This window comes from Sinocyclocheilus anshuiensis, unplaced genomic scaffold (genome assembly GCF_001515605.1).
Source record: "Sinocyclocheilus anshuiensis isolate Anshui unplaced genomic scaffold, SAMN03320099.WGS_v1.1 scaffold3378, whole genome shotgun sequence".
Lineage (NCBI taxonomy): Eukaryota > Metazoa > Chordata > Actinopteri > Cypriniformes > Cyprinidae > Sinocyclocheilus > Sinocyclocheilus anshuiensis.
In genome coordinates, this window is record NW_015540832.1 from 24,074 (window position 1) to 49,781 (window position 25,708).

At 35.7% G+C, this 25,708-nt stretch overlaps 1 protein-coding gene across 1 annotated transcript in view; it reads left to right on the forward strand.

The window, feature by feature from the left end:
• LOC107687361 (centrosomal protein of 126 kDa-like) overlaps positions 1–22,730 on the forward strand; it is a 24,149-nt gene extending 1,419 nt beyond the window's left edge. The window contains exons 2-13 of the mRNA XM_016484645.1: positions 10,690–10,809; positions 12,587–12,732; positions 12,874–12,988; positions 13,739–13,928; positions 15,512–16,730; positions 16,770–17,504; positions 19,767–19,922; positions 20,248–20,369; positions 20,750–20,807; positions 21,935–22,111; positions 22,288–22,352; positions 22,454–22,730. Coding sequence (XP_016340131.1) covers positions 10,690–10,809; positions 12,587–12,732; positions 12,874–12,988; positions 13,739–13,928; positions 15,512–16,730; positions 16,770–17,504; positions 19,767–19,922; positions 20,248–20,369; positions 20,750–20,807; positions 21,935–22,111; positions 22,288–22,352; positions 22,454–22,540 — 3,190 coding nt within the window. The 3' untranslated portion in view covers positions 22,541–22,730. The remainder of the gene's footprint in view (positions 1–10,689; positions 10,810–12,586; positions 12,733–12,873; positions 12,989–13,738; positions 13,929–15,511; positions 16,731–16,769; positions 17,505–19,766; positions 19,923–20,247; positions 20,370–20,749; positions 20,808–21,934; positions 22,112–22,287; positions 22,353–22,453) is intronic.
• The last annotated feature ends 2,978 nt before the right edge of the window (positions 22,731–25,708 follow it).

The following is a 25,708-nucleotide window of genomic DNA, read 5'->3' on the forward strand; positions in this document are numbered from 1 at the left end:
CTTTGCGCTTGCAAATTCCTCCATGTAAATAGCAAATCCGCCATGGCACGAGCGCAACTGGCTCTTAAAAGGAATAGGAGATCATACTCTGATTGGTTTATTGCACGTTATGCCCAAAACACACCCATTACTCATTAAGAGGATAGGGACAACCCTTTTAGACCATGCACCGGGCGCGCCGACCGTTTTTCCCGTCGTTAAACTAGCAAAAGAGGATTTGGACACACCCTAAGTCAACCTGCGCCGTGCGCTTTAGACCATGTGCTTAGATCGTTAAAATAGGGCCCTATACATTCCATAACTGTTTTCACAGTGATGCCATAGAAGACGCATTTTTGCTGAACAGTGCTCAAAAGAACTGTTTTTTTTTTTTTTTAAATTAAAAATTTAAATTTTTTTTTTTTTTGTAAATTAAATATTTAATTTACATGTTAAGTATGATAATCCAACCCATGATTATACAAATGGTATGAGTGATACAAATCAAAGATTAAACCCACAAATGAAGGTGTTGGAAAATTTACCTGATGCTGATATTTTTCTCTAGATCTCCATGTGGCAACTGGCAACAAATATGTGGAATATTCTTCACTGTAAACAACCAAACCATAAATCTGACAAAAACTGATCTGTGCTGCAATGGGTTGTGCAAGTTAATGGATGGGGTGACCTGTGGGTTATGCTGTGTGGTTCGGTTGGGTAGTGCGGCAGCACTCAGGGCAGCGCTAAAGCACTTTGGTCTCTTTTTTGTTGCTTTTTGTTATCCAAACATCACTGTGTAAATGATGGGATAGCACTTCATGTCAAAAAGGTTACCTGCACCTACACTAGTACAAAGAGAGTGTCTTTTCTTTTGGAATTAGCTATGATATGAACAATTACGGAGTCACAGTTTGTGTTGGAGTATATGATTGTAAATAATTCAATTGCACAACATCACTGAGCTCAATACTGCAGTGGCAACAACAACAACAGTAAATGCAACTGAAAGGACGAATGACCTGCAAAGATAAGCATGGTGGCAAATTGCTGTTGTTCACAATTACCTCTGTAAACCAGTGTCATTCACTGTATGCAATAAAAATTAAGAGTCTTTGTTTTGGATCATATTATAGTACTGTGTAATGTTTCCATGGCAGTGTTGTTTCCATGAGATCTACTTGAGTCACATCGAAACGGCCTAGTGTAGAAAGAAAATTTTCAAAATTACAAATATTGTATTTTTAACTCTCTCAGGATTGATTCAGTCTGAATAACCCATATAGCAAATTCCAGCTTACAGTTATTGCAATTAGTCTGCAGGGATAATGTATGCCTACTGAACAGTAAAAGCTCCATGCAGTATTTCTTCAAAAAAGCCAGTTGTTGTCAGGGAGAAATGCGTTCTATGCTCAAAAGCCCAACCTCGGTCAAGAAACTGATGCTCATTTTAGTGTTAGTATCCGATCAGTAAACACTGCAATTTGGCATTTTCTAAAAAGAGAGTATCCACATAGACCCTCTTTGGCCTGAAATCATATCCATCCATGAATTCTCATATGAAGATAAAAGAAAACACATCTAGTAAGGACAAGCAGCAAACAAATGACCCTATAGTTGTTTATATTTAAGCACAAGAATGGAGGCTGTAAAAAAATCTGCAGTAAACCTTATATCAGAGTTGTGAAGAGCCTTATAATAGACAGGGGAAGGTTTTCGATAACTGAACTGGTGATCTGGAAAAGACACAGATTGCACAAGGCTATTGCTCTCGTCTCATGATGTTCTCTATTTCCAGCATTGTTGTGGACAATGATCACAGCTGTATCATCAGCTGCACAGCAAGACTTATCAAGGTATGAACGTTATATTTTACTAACAAACAAATCTGCTGGTCCAATACTACTCTATTTATGGGTTGATAGAAAACTTTTTTTACCTTTAAATGGTGTTAAATAAAAAAAACATAATTAAAATAATCGGATGTATAAACAACAAGCAACAATAATGTCCTAAGATTGCAAAACGCATAATACGGCCAAATGATGCATTAGCACACCTGGGAGGTTTTTTGCACAGTTTACTGTATTTGGCCACGGAAATGATTATGGCGATAATAGGCTGAGAGCAGGAGCTATTTGAAGGACACGGGCATGAAATAAAGAGTCTGTTGTGGCATACTGTGAAACACTCAGTTGCCACAGGGGAGATCAACATCCAGCAGACAAAGACACCCGATTCACTGATTGACTAAAATTGAGCATTTAAGAGAAACAGAGAGGCAGCATTTGTCATTCATATTATTACTAACGTTCTAAAGTGTTTTTGAACCCAGAACAGAAGAGGAAGAAAATAGCAAAAGAGTGCAGGAGTACATTTTGATCAATACTAGGCTACTGTGTAAAATGTCTTTTCATGAACCTGTTTTGTTCAATAAGTATATTGGGGAGACTGGGGCTAGCTGTCAATTAATTAATTTGCTCATTTTTTGTTGCCTTTTGTGTTTCATTATTGTTTTACTGTTTAAATGTTGCTGAAAATCTATGATAGATTCCACTGTGACAACTTAACCCATACTAAACAGGGCAAATTAGCGCGAGAGCACAATTCCAAAACAGCGCTGACAGGCGTGGAAATTTCTGCGGGTGATCTAACAACAAGCAAATTAAAGAACACAGACGCATTATCTCATTTACATATCAATACACCAAGCGCAGCGCAAATTAGAGTAGTCGCAAATATAGAATAAAGAAGCCACCAGGCCCGGACTGGCCATCGGGAGCACCGGGAGAATTCCCGGTGGCCTGGCGGCTGATTTGGCCCGCTGCCTTGTTGTTGTTGTTTTTTGTTTTTTTTTGTTATTATTATTAATATTTTATATTTATGCCTTCTCAATGCACCAAAGTGATCATTTCCGATTTTTTTCATTCGATAATAATAAAATAATAATATATAATAATAATAAATCATAAATCGGTTGGTCTTGACTGGCAGCGCTGCGCTACACGAATCGGCTCACATCTGTTCCGCGCTTCCGTCAAACGGTTCCGAACAGAACCGATGCGCGGGACTCGATGAAAGACAGCCTGAAATTGCGTCCCAGTCCGGCCCTGGAAGCCACAGTACGTTGAAAAGAACCGGAGGCCAAAAAAATGAAGCTAGAAGTTGCAAGAAGTTTTGATAGACCTGGTATTGCGTGACTCCTAGTTGAGGGTTCCAAATCGTCTTTTATTTCCTGAAGCAAATAAAAAATAACGTGGCTTGGCAAACTATATGTTCAGATAATGTCTTCTTCTGGCATTCCAAATTAATTAATATGTGTGGAAAAAACCCTCTCCCTTCTACCACGCGCTCTCTGTTCTCTGCGGTGCCTCCTCCTAGCACCAATAATTGCAGCCATTTCAAGCACAAAATAGATTAAGACATGCTTTTTTGTTAAATAATGGCGCAAAAATACCAGTAATTTGACGTTAGTAAATCTCGTTGCGTGATTCATTTGAATACTCTCCTTCCATAAATTTTGCGTCTGAAAGGGAAACGCCTACAAATGCATATTCAATACGGTCAGGCACAAAAATAACTGTGTCCACGCATTTTCACCGCTAATTCATCACTGCACGTCTTTAGTAAAACCTGACAGTTAACACCAAAAGACGGTTTGCGCTGGCGCAAGCTGTTAGTAAAACTGGCACATAGTCTAAAAATATGCCACACTATTGGGGCATGTGGTCACAAAAGGTCAACCTGTGTTCAGCTGTATCTTTCTTTCCTGTGCAATAAAGGTAGAAATGTTCAATATAGCTTTTTTTGTAGCTAAAACCTTCAGGTAGGTAGGTGGTATTGGTTCTCAATGACACTTTTAACAGCATAACACTACACTGATACCAACAAATTCCAATCGTTGTGGGGTTTTGTTGGGGTCAGTGTGTTAAGCCTGTTGTTTTTTGTTTGGGCAGAGTGAATCAGCCCATACACAGTGTCATAAAAGAATGATACAATCAATAGTACGTTTTACCTTGCCTGTAAAAAAGTGACTCTGCTAGCTTTACAAAAAGAACTTAGGTAAGTGATTCAGACTGACTAGTCATACGGATCCTCACAAACCTTATAACCTTGTGCATTTACCACATACCTCAAGATCATAAAATAAACTAGAGTCCGAACAAATCTGTGAGGCAGCAGCAAGCAGACAGGTATATGTGGCCTTCAGGTTCTGCAGTAATTATTCTGCCTCTCTAGGCTTCTTCGGTTGGTGACTTTGTAATGCTAATAAATGAAAGCTTTCAAAGATAAGACCATTACTCTCTGTACAAAATGCAGAAAGTTTTCCTCACGGCAATGTGAAGTTTTGAAGCTTTGACCAATATCATCGAGGGACATTTCAGTAGGAGACTCATTATTTCACCTCATCAGATTATCATAGGCAGAAGCCCAGAAGGCAACTCTACTTTCAGCTGTGAAACAGTGTGTACCAGCCACGCAGTTATTCACCTTAAGCATTTCTGTAATTGGCTAATTAAAAGATGAGGTTTTGTAATGGTATTATCTTTAAGAACCCACAATCAGATTAGACTTTCATTAGACTTTAAATAACAAACCTATAACAGGAAATTAGGGCTGCTCGATTATGACAAAAATCATAATCACGGTTATTTTGGTCAATATTGTAATCACGGTTATATAAAACGATTATTAGTGGGCCATATGACCAAAACTTTATATGAAAGATTTATTTAAAGATAGTGATATATATAAAATATATATTTTCTGTAAATAAGGTTGCTATGACATCTGCATTATAGAGACCAGCGAAATGTCACAATTCTCAATACCACAGCAGAATACCAGAGTAACTAATATTAGTTAGTTACTAAAAAACTACAAAAAAGGTCCTCAAAATTACTGAAAATAATTAAACTGTAATAAAAAAGCAAAGGAATACAATGCCAGTAGGGATGTAACGATTATGCCAGTAATAAAAAAGCAAAAGAATACAATAGAATAAAACATATACAAATTCAACAAACTGCTTTAAGTTTTTTTTATGCAAGTCTAAAGTATTCAGTTAACGGCCTACTAGAGAAATTGAATAACCTAATGTAAAATAAAACAGCATAGTCTTCACTGTAAGAATATAGTGTTATATTTCAATTTCACAAAGAAACATGCAGCATGTTGTCAAGCAATAATAAAAGGACACGTTTATTTATAATTTGTCTTAAATCTCATTTTGTTAAAAAAAAAAATTGTGAATCGAATCGAATCGTGAAATTGCAAAAGTCTCGTTACATGATTTTACTGATTATGGAGGAACGAAAGAGCACCGCTGAAAAGGGGGCGGAATGGGGCGCAATAATCGTTTTATCTCGATTAATGTATTTGAATAATCGTTTGAGGCCGAAATCGAAATTGAAACTGAATTTCGATTTATTGCACAGCTCTACAGGAAATGTTCATTTTGAAGAAGGGAATAGAATTTTGTATGTGGTTTTGCATGAAACAGCATAATAATGATTATTCCTCAGAGTAGGCTACTATTGGCGTTACCCAAAAATGAAAGTTCTTCATTTACTCATGTCATTCAAAACCTGCATGCATTTCTTCCTTCTGTGAAACACACACACACAAAAAGATATTTTGGAGAAAAAAAATCCATATTTTTGTTTTAAACTTCATTGATTTTCATTATGTGGACAAAACAGTTTTTCAAAATATCTTGTTAGTTTGCGTTCACCAGAAGAAAGAAGGTCACAGAATGACATGAAGGTGAAAAAATTATCACAGAAGTTTCATTTTTGGGATAATTACCCCTTTAAATGGGTTACTACTTTACATTTTGTACTGCACAAAGTTTAACTTGTGTGTCTATTTTGTTCAATAGCCATATTGAGGAGACAAAATCTGCAATTAATTTGCTATTCATTTTGTATGTTGCCTTTTGTGTTTCATTACTGTTGAACAGTCTTTTAACAGGCTGCTTAATAGCAGGATCCATCATGACAACTTAGTCTAACAATATGCCCCACTATTGGGGGCATGTTGTCACAGAAAATTCAACATGTGTTCAGCTGTTTTTTTTTGTTGTTGTTTTTTTATCTGGACAACAAAGGTAGAAACGTTCAATAGCTTCTTTTGTAGCTAAGACTTCAAGGTAGGTGTCTGTATAGAATGTGATGTTCAAAAATAAAGGCAGAAGTGTGACAGCTAGCCCCAGTCTCCACTATTTACTTCCTGATTATTCCTTCTCAGAACATGGGGACAAATTCATCTTTATAAGAAAGGATAAACACAGTCCAATCGAAATCCGGTTACCTTGTGTTTTACTGAACAAAGAGAGGGCCAATCAATCCCAGACGATGCAGTTTGTGAGACACTTTTTGTGACATGTCAGCCGCCGGTCTGGGAGAAATGATCACTCATGTTACCCTGAGGGCCACAATAAAAGGGAGGAAAGCTGGCTTTCACTGTCAGACTCTCTGCGCTATTGAAGCACTTTCCTCCTCAGATGACAGTTCGACACAATTGTACTAGCAAAATTTATCTGACCCCCATCTCTCCAGACAGACTGTCTTTCCCACACATACACACATTTACCCACCCACGATTTGAAGCTAAATAAAAGGGACAACAGCACCCTCTAGAGCAGAGACGGAGAAGTAGAAATCAGTTAAGAGCCATTAATGGTGCATTAACCTTTCCTGCTGGAGGAAATGATCTACTGTGCCTGCAGAGACACAACACCCACTACTGTTTTTCCGATGAACCTTCGGTCCATTAAGATGAAAGGGGACCAGTATCTCAAGGGGTTTTGCCAGTTTTGTAATGTGTTAATGTGTGTTAATATCAGGATTGTATAAACAGCTTTAATCCCTATGCGGTGTGGAAGAGCACTTCTGTGGCAGCATACATTTCACACCCTCAGTGTTTCATTGTGACTGTAAATCCGGATCAGAGTGGATGTCTCACAGTAACTGGATTACAGAGATCTGGATTACATTTGTCCTCCACATGCTTAGCCTGGGTTTATTATTTGCTTAGTACAAACGTTGGTTCAAGAGGGAAATAGAAGCAACAAGAACCTGGGAGCCAGTATAAGTCATATTAATTCATTTCAGATCCCTTGTAAACACCAGCTTAACTGTGGCAGCAAGCCTATATGGCTGCTAAAAGATTGCTTGTGTAAGGTCAGATATTACCAGGGAACGTTTGTTTTGCTCTTTGCAGTTTTTAAATCAAAACTAATCCAGCTACTACTTTATTCGTAGATGTAAAGTTGTACTTGTAATGTAGATAATAATGTCATAATCTGATGACATATTTTAACTGTATAAAACAGTCCCATACAGTATTGTAAAGTCTGATTCTAAGCACTTTCTTAATGTGAATTGTACAGTATATAAGAAAAATCCTGATGAATTCATTAATAGTAGATACATGAGCAGTAAATACATTAAATGTTTAAATAAAAATTGAAATGAATAATTTATTATAGAAATTAAAACTAATAATTTATAGTGTAGAAAAGTCATTTACAAAACTAATATATACTAAATGAGTGAAGTACAAATATGTTAAAGAAAATGCAAAAATTGTCCTTTCAAATGTGTAATATAATTCTACATCACATCATTCGTGCATAACTTTATTTTTTATATTTATTCATTTTGTATTTTTACTGTGTACTTATTTAAATGTAAATTAAAATTGATTCATTTAAAATGAATATTTAAATCAATTTATTTTCTCGCTTATAAATTATTATTTATATAATTTTTTATTAGGCCTATTATTATTTTGCTCCACTGCCCTGTTATTGCCTGTGTGAAGTTTGTATTTTCACGCACTTTTTCTTCTCTCTATCTCTTCTTTTTTCCGTTATGTTTTGGCACCTGCGGATAGCTCAACACAGGAGAAGGATTCTCCAGCATACCGATGCATCTGAGGAGTCGCAAGGGTCACTCGCAGGCGGACAGTGTAGAGTACAGATCCTGGACAGCAAGCGATCTGGTTCAAAAGAGGCTATGTCATGCTGGAAGAACCATACCTGAACGGGTCAACACGGCTTGTCAGCTACTTACATTCGCAGTCTAACATCTCTAACCCACCAGTTTCGCTTCAATTCACACTCTGCAGCGGCTGTGACAGACAGGATCTATCCTGGGAGGACCCGCGATTCACAACTTCACTTAAGTGACTTAAAGCAGTTAATGTGTGAAAAATCTTCAAATAAAGAAAAACGAAACTGACTCTACAGGTAAACGGATGGAGAACCTAAGCAAGCAAGACTGCTGGCCTGGAACTAGACGTCCCATTGGTGAACGAATCATGCTGTTCAATTAATCAGTTACACCTGTTCACGAATTGAATTGAATCAGCAAGAGCGGTTCTCCAGTCAACAACTGACTGACTCACTGACTCTTTCATATGGGATTCCTTGTGAGCATTTGGAATAATTGAGCGAAAAGTAAGTTACTTGAATAGCAGAAATGTAACAAATAGCCTAAAACGTACTGTAAATTGGCAGGTTACATGAATATTAGTATTATTTATGTTAATTCAATTTATAAGCTACTTAGTTTCTAAATAAAATGTTTTATCCCTTACGAAGATTAAACATGGTTTTACCACAAATAAAACCAAAAAACCTATAGTTAAAAAATGGTAACCACAAAGTAACCATAGTTTTGCTACACTAACCATAGTTTAACCATGGTATTGGTAGTATAACTGTGGTTATACAAATGGTAATCAATACGCCAAAAAAAAATGGTTACTACACTTTTACTACAATAAAACCATTATTATCATAAAACCAAAATCAATTTTCGTAAGGGATTAGATAAATGGCCGTAGATAACTGAACTAGGACACAATCAGTTGCAACAGACATCTTATTAATACAAAATGACAAAGTACAATAAACATTCAAATGTAGCCTACCTGTTTGGTTTTAGCATGCCACGCAAGAATAAGGACCGCGCGATTACGTAATTGCGTCAAGACGCAAATAATCACATTATTTAACCGGTTCTTTGAAACTTGCTGTTTAAAAGAGTTGTTTCTTGGAAATGAGTGGGACTTCCGCTCATATAGCCTTTGCATGCAACAAATGTGGCACAACCTGTTGCGCATTTAATCCAGCAGGTGGCAGCAATATAGTACGTCCCTTGATATTGATGAACGTCAAACGCTTCTGATAGACGTCACCACGCCTCCACCGCGAGTTTGTGTCTGTTGTCAAGGAAGCGCGTCGATGGTTACCGACATGGCGCAACTGTTTCAGCATAAAGGCTTACCTTTGCCTGCTTTAATTTAAAACTGTCAAGACAGCATTCAGTCGGTTTTGGTCTAGATGAATTTCGTATCAAACTACTGGAAGTTATGAAGTCATAGGTAGTAAGTGTTCTGCGCTGTGCGTCTGTGTTTATTTAGTAACTGGCTGGCCAGTCTTCATTTTGCTCTCATTCTTCAGCGCACCAATATTTTACTTTTATATATATTTACAAGCCAGCTAACGTTATGTTATTGCGCGGCCGTTCCAACATCAATAAGATGCAGCTTTTCTTGTTCGGATGAGAAGTGGTGTGTGGAGAACTGTCATCAGCTTGTCGTCCTGATCTTCGGGATGCCAGTCCTGGAGGACACACTTTGCTACTCGTATCCTTTTCCTTGCCTGTCCGGAATTACCAGCGTCTATTTATGTGGAGGGCGTTCTCATAGTTTTACTAGTGGCGCATAGACTACTGTACTTTAGAAAAACATTTAGGCTTTATTTATTATTCTTGCATAATGGACATAGCTAACTAATGACCAAGTATAGGGGTGCTGCTATACTGTGAAACATTATTACAATTTAAAAAAGAAAGAAAGAAAAATTCTATTTGAATGTATTGTAAAATGTAATTTATTACAGTGATGGCAAAGCTGAATTTTCAGCAGCAATCTTTCTAATAATTTGAAGCTCAATTATTGGTGCTCTCAATTAGTAATAATGGTTCTTATTATTATCTATAATTTCTTATTAATATCTTATATATAATGTTGAAAAAAATTGTGGAAAACCTTTCAGGATTCTTTGATGAATAGAAAGTTCATTGAAAGGCATTTATTTGAAATAGTTTTTTTTTTTTTTTACATTATAATTACCTTTACTGTGACTTCTGGTTGATTTAATGCATGCTTGCTGAATAAAAGTATTAATTTATTTTCTTCTTTTTTTTTTAATACATTGTACTTAACCCAAACTTTTGAATGGTAGTATATCCCAGTTTTACATTAAAAATATTAAGCGGCAAAACTGTTTTCAACATTGATAAAAATAAGAAATATTTCTTGAGCACCAAATCAACATATTAGAATGATTTCTGAAAGATTATGTGACACTGAAGTAATGGCTGCTGAAAATTCAGCTTTGCCATCACAGGAATACATAACATTTTAAAATATAATAAAATAGGAAACAGTTATTTTAAATTGCAATAGTATCTCACAATATGACTTTTTACTGTATATGATAAAATAAATGCAGCCTTGGTGAGCATAAGAGACTTCTTTAAAAAAACTTCATTATTACAAACTTTTGGCCACCACCTGTATATATTTATACATGTTCTATAATGTCGATGTTTAGATATTACTTATATATATATTTTTTTTTTTTTTTTTTTTTTTTTTTTTTATAATACCTTCCTTGACGTTCTATCACATTAGGAACATTAGATCAGATGTACATGAAGGGAATGAAGATGAAAGAGAAGCGTTGGTACAAGAACAGAAGTACTGTCGAACTCAGGCTCACAAGCTTTACCTGGAAACAAATCGCAGACGAAAGTAAGTGTGTCAAAAATAAATCAGATTTTATATTTATTTCATTATTGTGTTGAAAATCTTAAAAAGCATTTATTTGTTTGAGAGACAAGTATTTGGATGCTATATAATTTTTGTTTATTTACTTATTTAGATTTTAACCACTTTTAATCCATTTTTTGGTTTCACTTTTTGATTTCCGATGTCCTGTCCAAATAAATTTTTAGATGTACAAATATGTAATCTCTCCCTACTCTTAATTTAAAATTATGGAAACATTTGTGAGTCACTTAACATTAAGTCAATAATAGATCTTTTCTTACATTTTAGGCAAAAATGTAAATTCTTCACCAAACAACTATGAAAACACAAACTGAATAGATCATTTAATGTTTATTGGGGGGAAAACTTTGTTCTTTGCTGTCCATCCAAATTATTCATTTATAAGCATGTCAACATCTATTTCCTTAAACATTTAATACATTGCAGCATGGATATTAAACTACACAGCTCTAGGCTTTCAGTCTCTGGGGACTTGTTATTAGATGAGCTGGCAATAACAAGAAAAAAATAGCGTCAGCGTATTCACCAAGGAGGCAACTGCGCTAAAAGACTGCCGGGTTAGTGTCCCAGAGATCAGAAGCAATGCACAGCTGCTGAATCTAGTGTTGACAGTGAGTGTCAGATATACTAAGAACTGTCTCCATGCTGTTAATGGCTCAGTCTGGGTTTTTGACCTGGTCAGTCCCTGTGCACATTGAAAGTAAAGCTACCCTGCAGGGCACAGATACTGTTATACAATCCTTTATTTGTCAGCCAGGATTTACCAGCTTGAAATAGAAGCTCTAATCAGCAAGAGCAAAGGAACATTACTTTATAGAAGGCAGTGATGGTGAGGAAGACGAGTGCGTCCCCCCACTGAGTTCAGAGAAGGCTGGGACACAGATCCGGAGCTATTTTTGTGGTGATTAAATAATTCCTGAAACATATCGAGTACATTACAGAATTTCATGACTATGTGCAAGAGTGTCAATGACAGGACACTCATTTTTGTCTTTATTCAGAAATAAATAAAAAATGCAAAGTTCATGCAAAGACACTTCTATGATGTGCATGCTTTTAATTCATGTATTAAAATAAATGTAAACATTTTAAAGTTAAAAATATAAAGGTGATAAAACTGTCCTAATATCATAATGAAGAAAAAAGCTTTAGTAAAAGAATGCAATTACGCAGTAGAAACCTTATTAAGTAGTAATCTTGTATTATAAATTCTTTAAAAAAGACTTACATTATAGGTGGGACCTGTGACTGTGTGTCAAGGTCAATAAGTCTCTTCAAATATTATTTTTTAAAATATTGATTTAATGTTTTTTTTATAACAAAGCAAGGTTAGTTTAAGTTGCTACTATGGTAAATTATTTTGCATCAGTTTAGTTGCAATTCTACCTGACAGCTCAGTGGGTGCGCAGCACAGGCATGCACCAGTTTCTGTGCCATTAACAAATGAATTTAGCTGAAATGCATCTGTTACAGAAGTCTCAGGTTTCTGTTGACCCTGGAAAGTAAACGTCTGAGATAACGCCAGCTTGCGCAAGGAGCTGATATTGCAAATTAGATTAAAGTCTCATTTCCATTTGAAGTCAAGTGGTGTATTTGATATGCTGCACACGGTTGCCAAACTTCTTATCCATCCGTCTTAAAAATAATGAATTATATCTTTAAGAGGACACAGTGTGTGCAAAGCATTGTCTATCTGTCAAAGGTCACACATTTTTGTACTGTCTGATTGTCTCTCTAGGGCTCTAGAGGAGAGAAGGAAACAGTGGGATGTTCAGGAGCAGAGACTGAGGGAGAATATTCTACAGCAGCGCCATCAGAGGGTCCAGGATGCCACAGAGAACTTCCAAAGAGCTCATCTCCCTCCTTCCCAGAGAAAAAGACCAGGTAAGTTCAGCGAAACAGCCTAATCCATGTGTCTACATGCTCTCTTTATCTCTTGAACTGTCTGTTAGTGGTTATTATTAGGTCAGTATGTGATGTAAACATCTCATCCTCCGTTTAAATAAAGTAATTTGTGTCCTTCAGCAGCCTTTAAGAGAAGAACACTCAACCTTGATGAAGCACTTCATCATATTCAGGGCAGTCCGCACTTATACACTCAACAATCTCCATTTTTGGCAAGTGGCTCCACCATTAGCAGGTACGACATCATTGCCATGGCAAAATATTATTGGTTGAAGATCCATAACATTTTGTAATGATTTAGAATGATAATTTTTTAGAACTTTAATTAATGAAGTCCATCTAAATAATATTTAATATCAAATATTAAAACATAAACGCTCAATCAATAGCATTTGTGAAAAATAATTTCAGTTATTTTTACAATTAATAGAAAATTGAATATCATATATAAATATACTTGTATAAATAAATGTTTGAATGTCATTTAATATATTAAGCATTATATCATAATGTAATAATGTTTATTCATCTTATTAATTAAAGTCACTACTTTAATGAAAATGTAGCTACTTTTTCATTGTCTTTTTTATTTTGAATTACATTTTGAAAAACATTACTTTTGGCAGCACTTCAAAAAATCATAGAGTTCTATACAATTTTTAGATATTAGGGAAGCCAGATGAATCATTTTAAAAGAAAACTAAAAACTTCTCTTCACTTATTTTAGCTTTTAATTAGCAATGACGTTTCTGGAGCATTCCATGCATTATCTTTTTCTTTTATTCCATATTTGAATTTAAATATTTTTTATGCATTTTGTTGATAATCATTTTCATCTTTAATTGTATGTTACATTAAATATGGTAATTATGGCTTTATGCTTGTTGTAATATTTTTAGCATTGAACACACTTTGGGCTGCATTTCTTGTATAAAAGGTGCTTATTCATTATTACTGTGGTTGCATTGAATCCCGTTTATTTCAGGAGCTGCACTCCCTCCCCAAAGCCTTCAGGGGGCGCCCGTCACCTACGTGCCTTATCTACAGCTGAGGCCTACGCCAAACTCCTGCAGGAGAAGAGCCTGAGTAACTTCAAGAACAACCAGCTGCTCTTCCTCAGTGAGCAACAGGAGACCCAGGCTGTTCTGAAAGAAAAAGAGCAGGCCGATCTACAGGTTAATATGCATACTCATAAAACTAAATACATAGTTAAACCATACCTGATGGTGTTCATTTAAAAAGCTGTTTATAATAAAATGTTGCTGATGAGTTTAGTCCATCATCTGGAAGTTTATGTAATGCCGAGTTGAGGCTTTTGTTTGTTTACAGTTACAAGATTGCAATTGTGATCAACTTCCTTGTACAAGTGATAGTTCACAGTGATTCACTAGGACCGTGATTGTGCGTGTTTAAAGGCCTGTTGGAAAAATTTGCTTAAGGAGTGTGTGAAGGTTTTAAGATCCAATTCCAACTATTGGGGAAACAGAATGACATTGTAATTTTAGCACAGGGCTCTTCCTGCCACAACATGCCGCAGCATCTTCTGAACAAACGGAGGTGTTTTAAAGAAATGAGCTCATCCTGAAGCTTTAATCACACAAACGCATATTAAAACCACAGATACACATCCCCTTTCTCAATACCTCAAACAAACATTCTTTCACTCTCGCACACTTAGTTATGTCCTCTTACACACACCTGCTGGAATGTTACCTGCACTGGCTTGTAGCCAACACATAATTTAATACAGTGAACTGTGAACAGAGCAGGACACAGAAGGTAATAACCCTATTTACAGGATAGGTTTTAGGCTTAGGTATTCTTGGAAAAGTGTTCCATTCAGTGCACAAATGTAGTCAAGAGTTATGGAATGCCCTTCATAGGAATGTCTGTCACCATCATGCTCTATCTGCCTTTAGTTTTCCTTCTGGATATTTAGTATGCTATTATATATTATGATTTTACTTGTCTTATTTTTTGGGTAAGACGATTTTAATATTTGTGATACTCTTGCTTTTTAAACAGATACATAAATACAGATTCTTAAGAACTCAATCGTCTAACATGATTGTTGATCAATGTTTGAGACGAAATATATATTTACAATACCATTAAAAGGTTTGGGGTAAGTACTTTTTTAAGAAATTAATTGAAATTAAATAAATGAAAGACATTTTAAATTGTTACAAAATATTTCAGTTTCAAATAAATTTTGTTTATTTTAACTTTGTTCATCAAAGAATCCTGAAAAAAATGTATCACATTTTATACAAAATATTAACTGCATTCAGCATTGATACTAATAAGAAATATCTCTTGAGCAGCAAGTCGGCATATAACAGAATAATTTCTGAAAGATCGTGTGACATTAAAGACTGGAGAAATGGCTACTAAAAACTTAGCATTGCCATCACAGGAATAAATCACATTTTAAAATATTTAAATGTAGAAAAGAGTTATTTTAATAGTAATAATATTTTAGTTTTACTTTATTTTGATTAAATAAATGCAGCCTTGGTGAGTATAAGAGATTTCTTTCAAATACATTAAAATATCTTAGTAATGTATATGTATATTGATCTGGTCTATTCATAGTAAAAAAAAATTACAAAAATAAAACATTATTTCTCTTAGAGTTAAAGATGAACTTCCTATGTTTTATTTTCCATGCATGCAACATGATCTCCAAAAAGCACCCAGTCTGCCAGTATTAATGCATAAGTGCTCTAATGTTTTTTTTTTATATATTGATTTTCAGGAGTATCTTGATACCCCACATAGTGAGACAGAGAGTCTGTCTAGTCTGGACAGCTTAGAGAATGGAGACACTCAGAAGACCCATGACACTACACCGGTTTGTTGCTCCCACAAGAGCACCACCTGTACCCAGTCTTTCTACCTCCCCGTGGATCCCCCTAAGCTCCAAGACCCCAAAAATACTCCAGCACCATTCAGACAGTACAACAACCCATGTTCACCATCTCACCCCTCCACTTCTGTAGCAAAGAGCTTCCTGGAGGAATTCTTAAATCAGGAAAGCAAACTCAGTCTCAACTCACCCTCACCAAAGGATCATGAGTCAACAGAAGAAAACAGGAGTCTCCGGAATTGCACGCAAGAAAGGTTTGATAACTCAAAAGACCAATTGCAGACCTTCAACACCCATAGTTGCCAAAAAGAGTTGACTCAGCAGGACTTAGCAGCTAATTCAGAACATATGACTCATGATAATGACAGAAACGCTCAAGGGAACATTTTGAAAGACAAAGGATCTGTGGTTGCCCACTGCAAAACACAAGCCGTGCCAGATACCACACCCCTGGAATTCTCAAGTCTGACTAAAGACTTCAAGTCAGAATCCAAGCAGCAGACAAGAACCCTGGAGGAGAAATATGCTAAACATTTCTCAGAAACACAGACGGCTCTTCCAGCCAGCAGATGCAAACACAGTAACAGTTCTTTCGAAGCCTTTTCGTGCTCCTCTGCCGTAACATATCGAACTGACATGAGTTCCTCAAACATACAACCAATAGAAGAACTGAGTTCTTCACAGTCACATAAACGCAAACCAGATGTATATGTTGCCACAGGGCTCAAGATAGAATTCAAACCGCTGAGCATGGAGGAGAGTATAAGCATAGATCCTAAAAATGAAACGGATGTCACCAAATTGGCAAAAGCTGGAATGCTGAATTCTTCTAAAAGCATGGAGGAACCAAACAGAACATCTGCAGACCCCGTGACCCATTCTGCCCCTAACAACGTCAGATTCCTGAAAGGGATCCTTAAAAACCATTTAAAATCCAAATCAGGCAATGTCAAATTCACTTACACTCCTGGCCATTTGCTTTTCACCAAAGAAGTGGCCATATTAATCCGCGACAGCGTAGAGCTGGCCAGGACAAAATTCAATGAGCCAGAGCAGAATAGGACGGTTAAGAAGAAACTACGCTGGTTTGATGAGGTAGATGGAGTTGAGGGGGTGGACCGAGTGTTTAGAGACCCCAGCAGGCATGCTAACTTGCCTCAACAAACCCATAAACAGCTCTCGGCAGATCACTCGGACCATGTGAATTTACTTACAGCTTTATCAAAGAACATCTCCAATAAGACCTCTGCTGTCCCCGCTGGGCCCCAATCCACTAGACAGGCCTGGGCAGATGTAGGGCCCCAAGAAAGCCGTACACAGGAGCCCACCTCTCAAAGAAGAGCCCTCTGCACTGGGGGCCCACGGACTCCCCGGAGAGCGCGCTCAGCCAGAGTCGGCTTGTGTCCCGTTACCTCCCGGGCCAGGAAGGGCACTATCATCAGACCGCAATCTGCCAGGGAAGCGCAACATGTGGCCAAGACCCAGGGGAAGATTTTGGTGCCTCGACCCCCTCCAAAACCTGAAGCTGTGGAGTGTAACTTAGCTGAGGGTCCCGTGTACATCTCAAAGGCATCATGCAATGACGAAGGTGTACAGAGCAGACCGGATCTGCAGGATCTGGCCCTTTGCAAAGACACTCCAGATAGCCAGGCAATAGTTCATCGGCCTACCCTCAGAACAGATGCTATCTGTGCTCCAGTGCCACCCTACTGTACCTTCACCCATGAGACAGGCATCTGTTCCCTCTCCCCTCCAGATGCCCTTGCAGACAATGCCAGGTGCAGGTGTGGAGAGAACGGGATATGTTTGGACCGGACTCCAACAGATGAGGAGATCTCACTGCTGTGGCATGGAGTCCGAAGTGCTCTCGCCAGTAAAGACGGTAAAGAAAATTTACCCAAACTCTGTATTTCTGTCCTAACACATTTGTAAAATGATTCACCTGAGTGAGTCTAAAATCCCACTATACATTGGTGTATAAAATGTTAACTCCCTGTAAAGCCTGACATGTGAAATATTCTGAGGGTGCATTTTTTGTGATCAATAAATTATAATAAAAGCATGATTTATATCAGAGTTTTATTATAATTTATTGATAAAAAAAAATTGTTTTTGATTGCATTTACAATTATTGAATTAAATCTTTTTTTAATGAAGGAACTTTTTTGTGGTAGGCAAAAATAATAAACTAAACAGAATTCCAAAAATCATTCCACTGTAAATAATCCACAAATATTTTTTTTATCATATATATTAAAAATTGGAAAATGGTTGAAACTGTAATAATCAAGCAGGCCACATATGTCAAAAATACAAATATACATGATATACCCATTTTTGTAACACTTTATTTTAAGGACCAATTCTCACTATTAACTAGTTGCTTATGATAAATTATAATAAAAGCATGATTTATATCAGAGTTTTATTATAATTTATTGATCAAAAAAAATTGTTTTTGATTGCATTTACAATTATTGAATTAAATCTTTTTTTAATGAAGGAACTTTTTTGTGGTAGGCAAAAATAATAAACTAAACAGAATTCCAAAAATCATTCCACTGTAAATAATCCACAAATATTTTTTTTATAATATATATTAAAAATTGGAAAATGGTTGAAACTGTAATAATCAAGCAGGCCACATATGTCAAAAATACAAATATACATGATATACCCATTTTTGTAACACTTTATTTTAAGGACCAATTCTCACTATTAACTAGTTGCTTATTAGCATGCATAATACTACCATATTGGCTGTTTATTAGTAGGCCTACTTATTAGGCACATATTATTGCCTTATTCTGCATGACCATATTTTAGATCCCTTAACTCGAGTCAAAATACCTAAACTTTTTCCTTACTAACTATTAATAAGCAGCAAATTAAGAGTTTATTGAAGAAAAACTCTTAATATTGAATATGTGTTCCATAATATAAAGTGTTACCTTAATTAGTTAATATGTAAAATGCATTACAATGATTATTTATATACTTCAAATACATATATTACTCTGCATACAAGCATTTTCAACAGTTTTTCTATAAATAATGTATGAAATATTAAATACGCATAGATAGATTGTATACAAAAGTGTTGTGTCGATCATGTTGTAACACTTTAGTATAGGGACCAATTCTCACTATTCTCATCTAGTTGCTTATTAGCATGCCTATTATTAACATATTGATTTATTAGTACTTATAAAACACATATTCTGTACATACCATATTCAACATCCTTAAACCTACCCAATACCTGAACTTAACAACTATCTTACTAACTATTAATAAGCAGCAAATTAGGAGTTTATTGAGGCAAATGTCGTAGTCAGTGGTTTGTTAATAACAAGAATTGGACTTCAAAATAAAGTGTGACTGATCATGTTAATGGTGTAGAGGCTTTAGTAGGCATACATATGTTGTTATTGATAATATGTTGTAATTGTGTCACATTGTGCAGCATTTTCTATTACAGTGTATACTAAAAATTACTTGTTGCACCATGATTTAACAAGTTACAACAGCCTATATTTATACTAGTTACAAAAGTTATTTACTTCCCTATTTCTGTATTTTTCCATTCTGCGTCTTTCAAATGTTGGGAATGATTGTTAACCTGCTGTGGAAAAAAGAAACATTTTCAGTAGGTGTCTTTCAACTGACAAGGAACATTCTGGCCACATATTACAATACCAACCATCATGGAATCATCAGCTTCCCATGAACTTTCACTGCACCTTGCCATATAGTCAAATGAGAGTCGATTGAAAGAACTCCCTTTGTGTATCGGCAAGCCGCTCCCTTTGTGTATCGGCAAGTTCAGCAGCTTTGTTTGAGATTCTTGGGGGATATTTTTCTAGAGTCTTTGGAAAAGGATTTTTTTTAGTGTTGGATCAATAGAGTCTGCACAGCATTGCACCACTTGGGATTACTACTCTGTTGAAATGGATCCATTTAATGGTGGACTGCTGTTTCTCAGGGGTCAATTTTTTTTTATAACATCAGGAAACTTCTACATTTTGAGGACAGAGACCTCAAGAACAGGATAACTGACTTTCGTGCATTGGGACATTTTCATTAAACTGTCTTACATCGTCTTCTTTTGTCTTTTTGTGTTTTTCTCTCTGAATTGACTTAGGTGACCCTCAAAGTTTTCTTGCTCACAATGGCCCGTTGTCTTCTTCGCCTCAAGTCTGTGCCAGTCTGTCCCATGTCACTATCAATGGTGATAGTCTGATCAGTGGTGTCAAAGGAGCCTCAAAAATGGGTGGATTTTTCTTGTCTTCCTCTAACAGTAAGAGTCTATCGTTTTATGTAACTAATTATGTCAAACAGGCTCTTATAATACATTTATCTCTTAAAATACCAAAAGCCGGGACATTTGCCCTTGCTAGCACAATATAAGTGATAAAAAATGAATAAAGACATGTCAGTTGCTTCACTAGAGTTATTTAGACTTTAATGCTAGAGCTACATGTGAGCCCATACATCAAGTCATTATTTTTCAGATGTTCATGGTAATTGGGTCAGTTATCTAAGGTGAAGTGGTTTGCTAATCACTGAAATGTGCTGCTTAGATATGAATGTACTTTTTAATCAGAGTTTCTTCTGTAAACCAGTGAGAAGTCCAATAAGGAGACAGGCTATGGGGAGTAATATGGTGAAGAGCCGAGTTTCAGTGGAAAACAGCAGGAACCAAACGGCAGGAACAACACAGAGAAAGCCTAGTTTTCCTTATCAGGTAAACATGCAAATATTCTAAAGATACTGTCCTAGAAAGCAAAGAAAACTAAGCTATTACTAGAGTTGACTTACAACTGGTTTATTTTGCATAGATGTATTTATAGCATCTAGTTCAGAGTGCTGTGGAAAAAAGAAACATTTTCCATAGGTGTCTTTCAGCTGACAAGGATATTTATATCATTTTGATAAATAAATACAAATGAACTTAATTAAAGCAGCCCCTTAGAATTTTGCTTACCACTTATCTGGTGTGTAGTTCAAATAAAAAAAGTAATGTTGATGATATACTTGCAAAACTTTGTGTTCATGTTATGTTGCTTTGGCTTTTTAACATTTTTGGAATAAGTGTTCATTAACTGTTGATTTTGGGTTTAACAGGTCACTGTGCCAAAACCTCAATACCCAAATAAAAATGGTCATGCAGCTGACAGTGAAGGTAATTTATCATGTAAATGAATATCTGATATCCTGTTATGTAGATAAATGGGTCTCCTCTGCAGATTTTCAACAGGGCAAGAGCAAAGCATTTTTAAAATGTAAATCTTTTATTCTCATGTACAAACATACATTAATCATGTAAGGTGCAGCATGTTTTGTTTTTTTTTAATTGCTCAACCAAAATCATTTTTATACACAAAATTATTATTTTTCCAAATATTGTCATTATTTACTTACCGTCATTTCAGTCCCATGTGCTGTTATTCTTTCTTTCTTTCTTTCTATAGGATAAAGACATTTTTGAGAAAATGTTATACAGCCATACAATGACAGTTCAAAGTGGCAACAGCTGTCAGGCTCCAAAAATAATCAAAAAGTACCTTAAAAATATCATAAAATTAGTCCATATTACACACAATATAATTCGCAGGGAGGGCAGGATTATCAGTTGATATTGCTAAAAATTTCATTCTGTTTTTGCCCAAAGTTATCATATGGTTTAAGAAAACTTGGAATGCGCACAAGATGGACTTGTAAGATACGTAATTGTTGTTTTATTTTATTTTATTTATTTTTGTGTGTGTTTGGCACCCCCTAAAATATGAACATGAGGGAAATCGTTGATTTCATTTCCATTTTTTTGCTCATTTTTACAAACTTACACTACCATTACACTACAGTCAGTAAGATTTTTTTGTGTTTTTGAAAGAAGTCTCTTCCAATAATACTGGAAAAATATAATATTGTGAAGTACTTTAAAATGTAATTTATTGCTGTGAGGGTAAAGGTAATTTATTACGGTGGAAACCCTGATGATTTTTTTAAAGAATTCTTTGATTAATAGAAAGTTTAAAAGAACAGCATTTATTTGAAATAGAAATCTTTTGTAACATAAGTGTCTTTACTGTCACTTTTGATCAATTTACTTGTTAAAAAAAAACTGATTTTGATATGGTAGTTTGTGTGTTTTAAATCAAACTGCTGTTAGAAGCCAAATTGTTTTAACACCCTTGACTTTAAAGGGGTCATATGATGCTGCTAAAAAGAACATTATTTGGTGTAATGAAATGTGTTTATGCGGTTTAAGGTTAAACATTTAAGCATCAACATTTTCCACTGTTACAGGCCCTGAGGTGTCAGACGGTGCTCATGAAGTAGAGGACTGTGCTCCGACCCATAAGATCTGCAACGGTCCGATTGGTCCATTGAGCCAGAGAATACAGTCGCTCAGTGTCAGCGCTCTGTCACTAGAGGAGCAGAAGATCCTGCAGTCACTCGAGAGACTTAATCAACGCCTGCAATGTCAGTTTCATTTAAAATCATGTACATTTAATCCACACAGTCAAAGCTTATATGTTTATCACAGATTTGAGGCGAGGGCAGTACCTTTTAATTTTGCCCTATGTGTGCGTTTCTTGTTTTAATGTTTTCAAAATACCAACAGCTGTGTCCCTGATCACTTCCACTTGATTTAACAGATGTGCAAGATACAGCTGGTGGCAACCCAGCAGTGAGGGGCATCTTTACTTTGGGTCCTGCATTTGTAAGTATTGCCCATGTGTTCAGAGGAAGTGATCTGTTCCCTTGAACTAATGTGACCTGCTCACAGCTCTGTCCCCTCTTTCTGTCTTCTCATCCTTGAAGAACCAGACCGGTGAGACTGTAGGTGTCACCGTGCGTAGGCGAGGAGCCTCTGCTGATAATCGCACCCGAACTCAACAACGTTACTGACTACACCTCCCATGATCCACCACTCCCTCAAGCACCTTCTCTCAGCTGCACTTTGCAAGCCTTTAAACTTTACGATCATATGCTGTATTTTGCTGAGACATACTCAAATACTTTATCTGAGTGGTATTTAATTGTTTTTTAAAGGCATAGTTCACCCAAAAATTAACATTTGCAGCAAATTTACTCACCCCCTGGCCATCCAAAATGTAAATGAATTTATTTTTTCATTTGGACAGATTTGGAGAAACTTAGCATTGCATAACTTGCTCACAAATGAATCCTCTGCAGTGAATGGGTGCCGTCAGAATGAGAGTTCAAACAGCTGATGAAAACATCACAATAATCCACAAGTAATCCACACATCTCCAGTCCATCATTTAACATCTTGTGAAGTGGAAAGTAGCGTATTTGTAATTAACAAATCCATCATTAAGACATTTTAACTTCAAATATCCATTAATCCATAATATTGCTTTTCCCAGTGAAAAGTTGTCTCTTCTGAATCAGGAGAGAAATGTGCACAGATCAAGCAGTGTTTATAAGCAAAAACAGTCCTAAACAGTTCTAAACAAATCTAAAAGATTTTGATGCAAGAAGACAACAAGAGGAAGTTTTTACTGGAGGAAGCATTATTATGGATTTTGGAGGCAACAGTTTAAAGTTCAAAAGCCTTAATGATGGATTTGTTTCTTACAAACAGACAGCTTTTCACTTCACAAGATGATAATAGATTGACTAGAGTGTTGTGGATTATTGTGATTTTTTTTTTTTTTCATCTCTTTGGACTCTCATTTTAACGGCACCCATTCACTGCAGAGGAAAAAATTCTCTCAATTTCTCTAAATCTGTTCCAATGAAGAAACAAACTCATCTACATCTTGAATGGCCTGAGGGTGAGTAAATGTTAATTTTTGAGTGAATAATTCCTTTAATCAGATGTAATATGTGTGAAATGATTCTGGCAATACACAATACCTAATGTTTGTGTAATAAAACATTTTTTTTTTAAATTTGAAAGAAAATGTATTTTATGTTCATGTGTTGTTTGCCTTCTAATTAGTTGGTGAGAGGAAGTCGTAATGGTTAGAGAGTCGGACTCGTAACCCAAAGGTTGCGGGTTCGAGTCTCGTACGAGCACTAATTCCTAGTATGGGTCACCATACTTGGCCACATGTCCTTTCATTTATTTTTTACCTCAAGATTCTAAATATATTTTCATAAGAATTGTATGTATACATATTGGTATTTTTATTCTAAACAATCTTGACTCTTGGAGAAAAATAAATTAATTTGAGAAAAAAAAAGTTTTGTTTCGTTTTGTTTTCTTAGTGCCAAGACAGGATAAAGGGCTTTTTGTGTAACTTGACCTCAGTCAAGTGTCGGTTAAGCATAAAATAGATACGGATTTACATTGTATGTGTGGCATAGTCATGACAGGTTTTTCTGGGTGTGTATTTTACGTTTGTATGTGTGTGCCTGTGACCTGTGTGAGTGATGTTTTGTGTTTGTGTGTGTGTAATCAGTGTATACATGCATGGGAAAGCTTATCTAGGTGTGTGACAGTGACGTTTGAGTGACTATTAATTACTTCAGTGCATTAGACTCACCACACAGGCTTTGCAGGATAACGAAGTCAAACTCCTGATGCTCTTGTGCCATTACCACCCTATAACTGTCATCATGTCATGTAACCCCTCTGTACAAAGCTCTCATTCTTTTTACAAAACGTACTATTCTGAGCATTTAATTGCTACATCAAGGAAGGCTATATTTTCAGTTTGCTACAAGCTTGCTTTTTTGATTATTATTGCAGAATCTTACATATATTTTTTGGTTTTGTTTTATCATCTTTATATAAAACATTTTTTAAATGTATTTGTAATAAGTCTCCTATGCTCAGTAAAAATTATCAAAAGTACAGTAAAAGTAGCATTTCTACTTTTCCCATTTTTATTACAATTTCTATTTTTCAGTTTTTTTAATCTCTATTTTTAAAAATCTTTTCTATTTTGTCTTTTTTTATTTTATATATTTATATTTGATATATTTGTTATTTTTACTTCCATTTTCTTTCTTTCTATTTCTATAAATTCTATTTTCTATCTTTTATTATTGATCATTTTTATTTATTCCTGTGATGGAAAAGCTGAATTTTCTCAAGTCTTCAGGGTCACATGATCCTTCAGAAATCATTCTAATATGCTGATTTGCTGCTCAAAAAATATTTCTTATCAATGTTAAAAACATTCGTGCTGCTTTTTTGTGGAAACCATGATGCAGTTTTCTTATGAGTCTGTGATGAGTAGAACAGAAAAAGAACAGCATTTATTTGAAATTTAAAAAAAAATAACTTCAATAACATTATAAATGTCTTTACTTTCACTTTTGATCATATTTGCATACTTGCAAATATGCAAACAGAATACAATATTTGCAAACAGAATTAGTAAGATGAATTTCTTTCCAAAATAAAAAAAAAAGCTTTGTAGTAGTGTGTGTCACGGTGTGCCTACGTTGAGGAGCGAGGAACGAGGAGAATCAGGATTAACAGTCTTTATTGACATCAGAAGAATCACACACACGGGACACGGGGGTCGAAGTTCATCAGACATTCACAATACCGGACGAGGAAGAATGGAAACACACACGGCTTAAATAGTAAGGGAGCTCATGGGACACATCTACAATAGAACTAAACGGGGAACACCTGGAAACACAATCAGGACAGGAACAGGAGCACGTGGGGGAGCAAAACACGGAACAGACTCTGACAGTGTGTATATGTTTTGTTTTGTTTTTTTCTTTTTTGTAACGGCAACTACTGTGCTTAAATGAAACATCAAAATAAATCCTCTCTAAACCAATGCAATTATGTATTGTACTTTGTAAATATATTTAGAGACAAAAAAAATCAAAATTGACTAAATCACTAAACAACACAGAGTTTGGAATTTTTAGACATTTTTAATAATAAATTAAATAAATAAATAAAAAATTCTTAAAACAATAAATTATTGTCCAGAGGAGAACTGGTCTCCCGAATGAATCTGGTTTCTCCCAAGGCTTTATCTCTCTCTTTGCCTTTGGCTTACTTAGTTATGGTTTAAACCAGTAGTTCCCAACCCTGGTCCTGGAGGCACCCCAACACTGCACATTTTGCATGTCTCC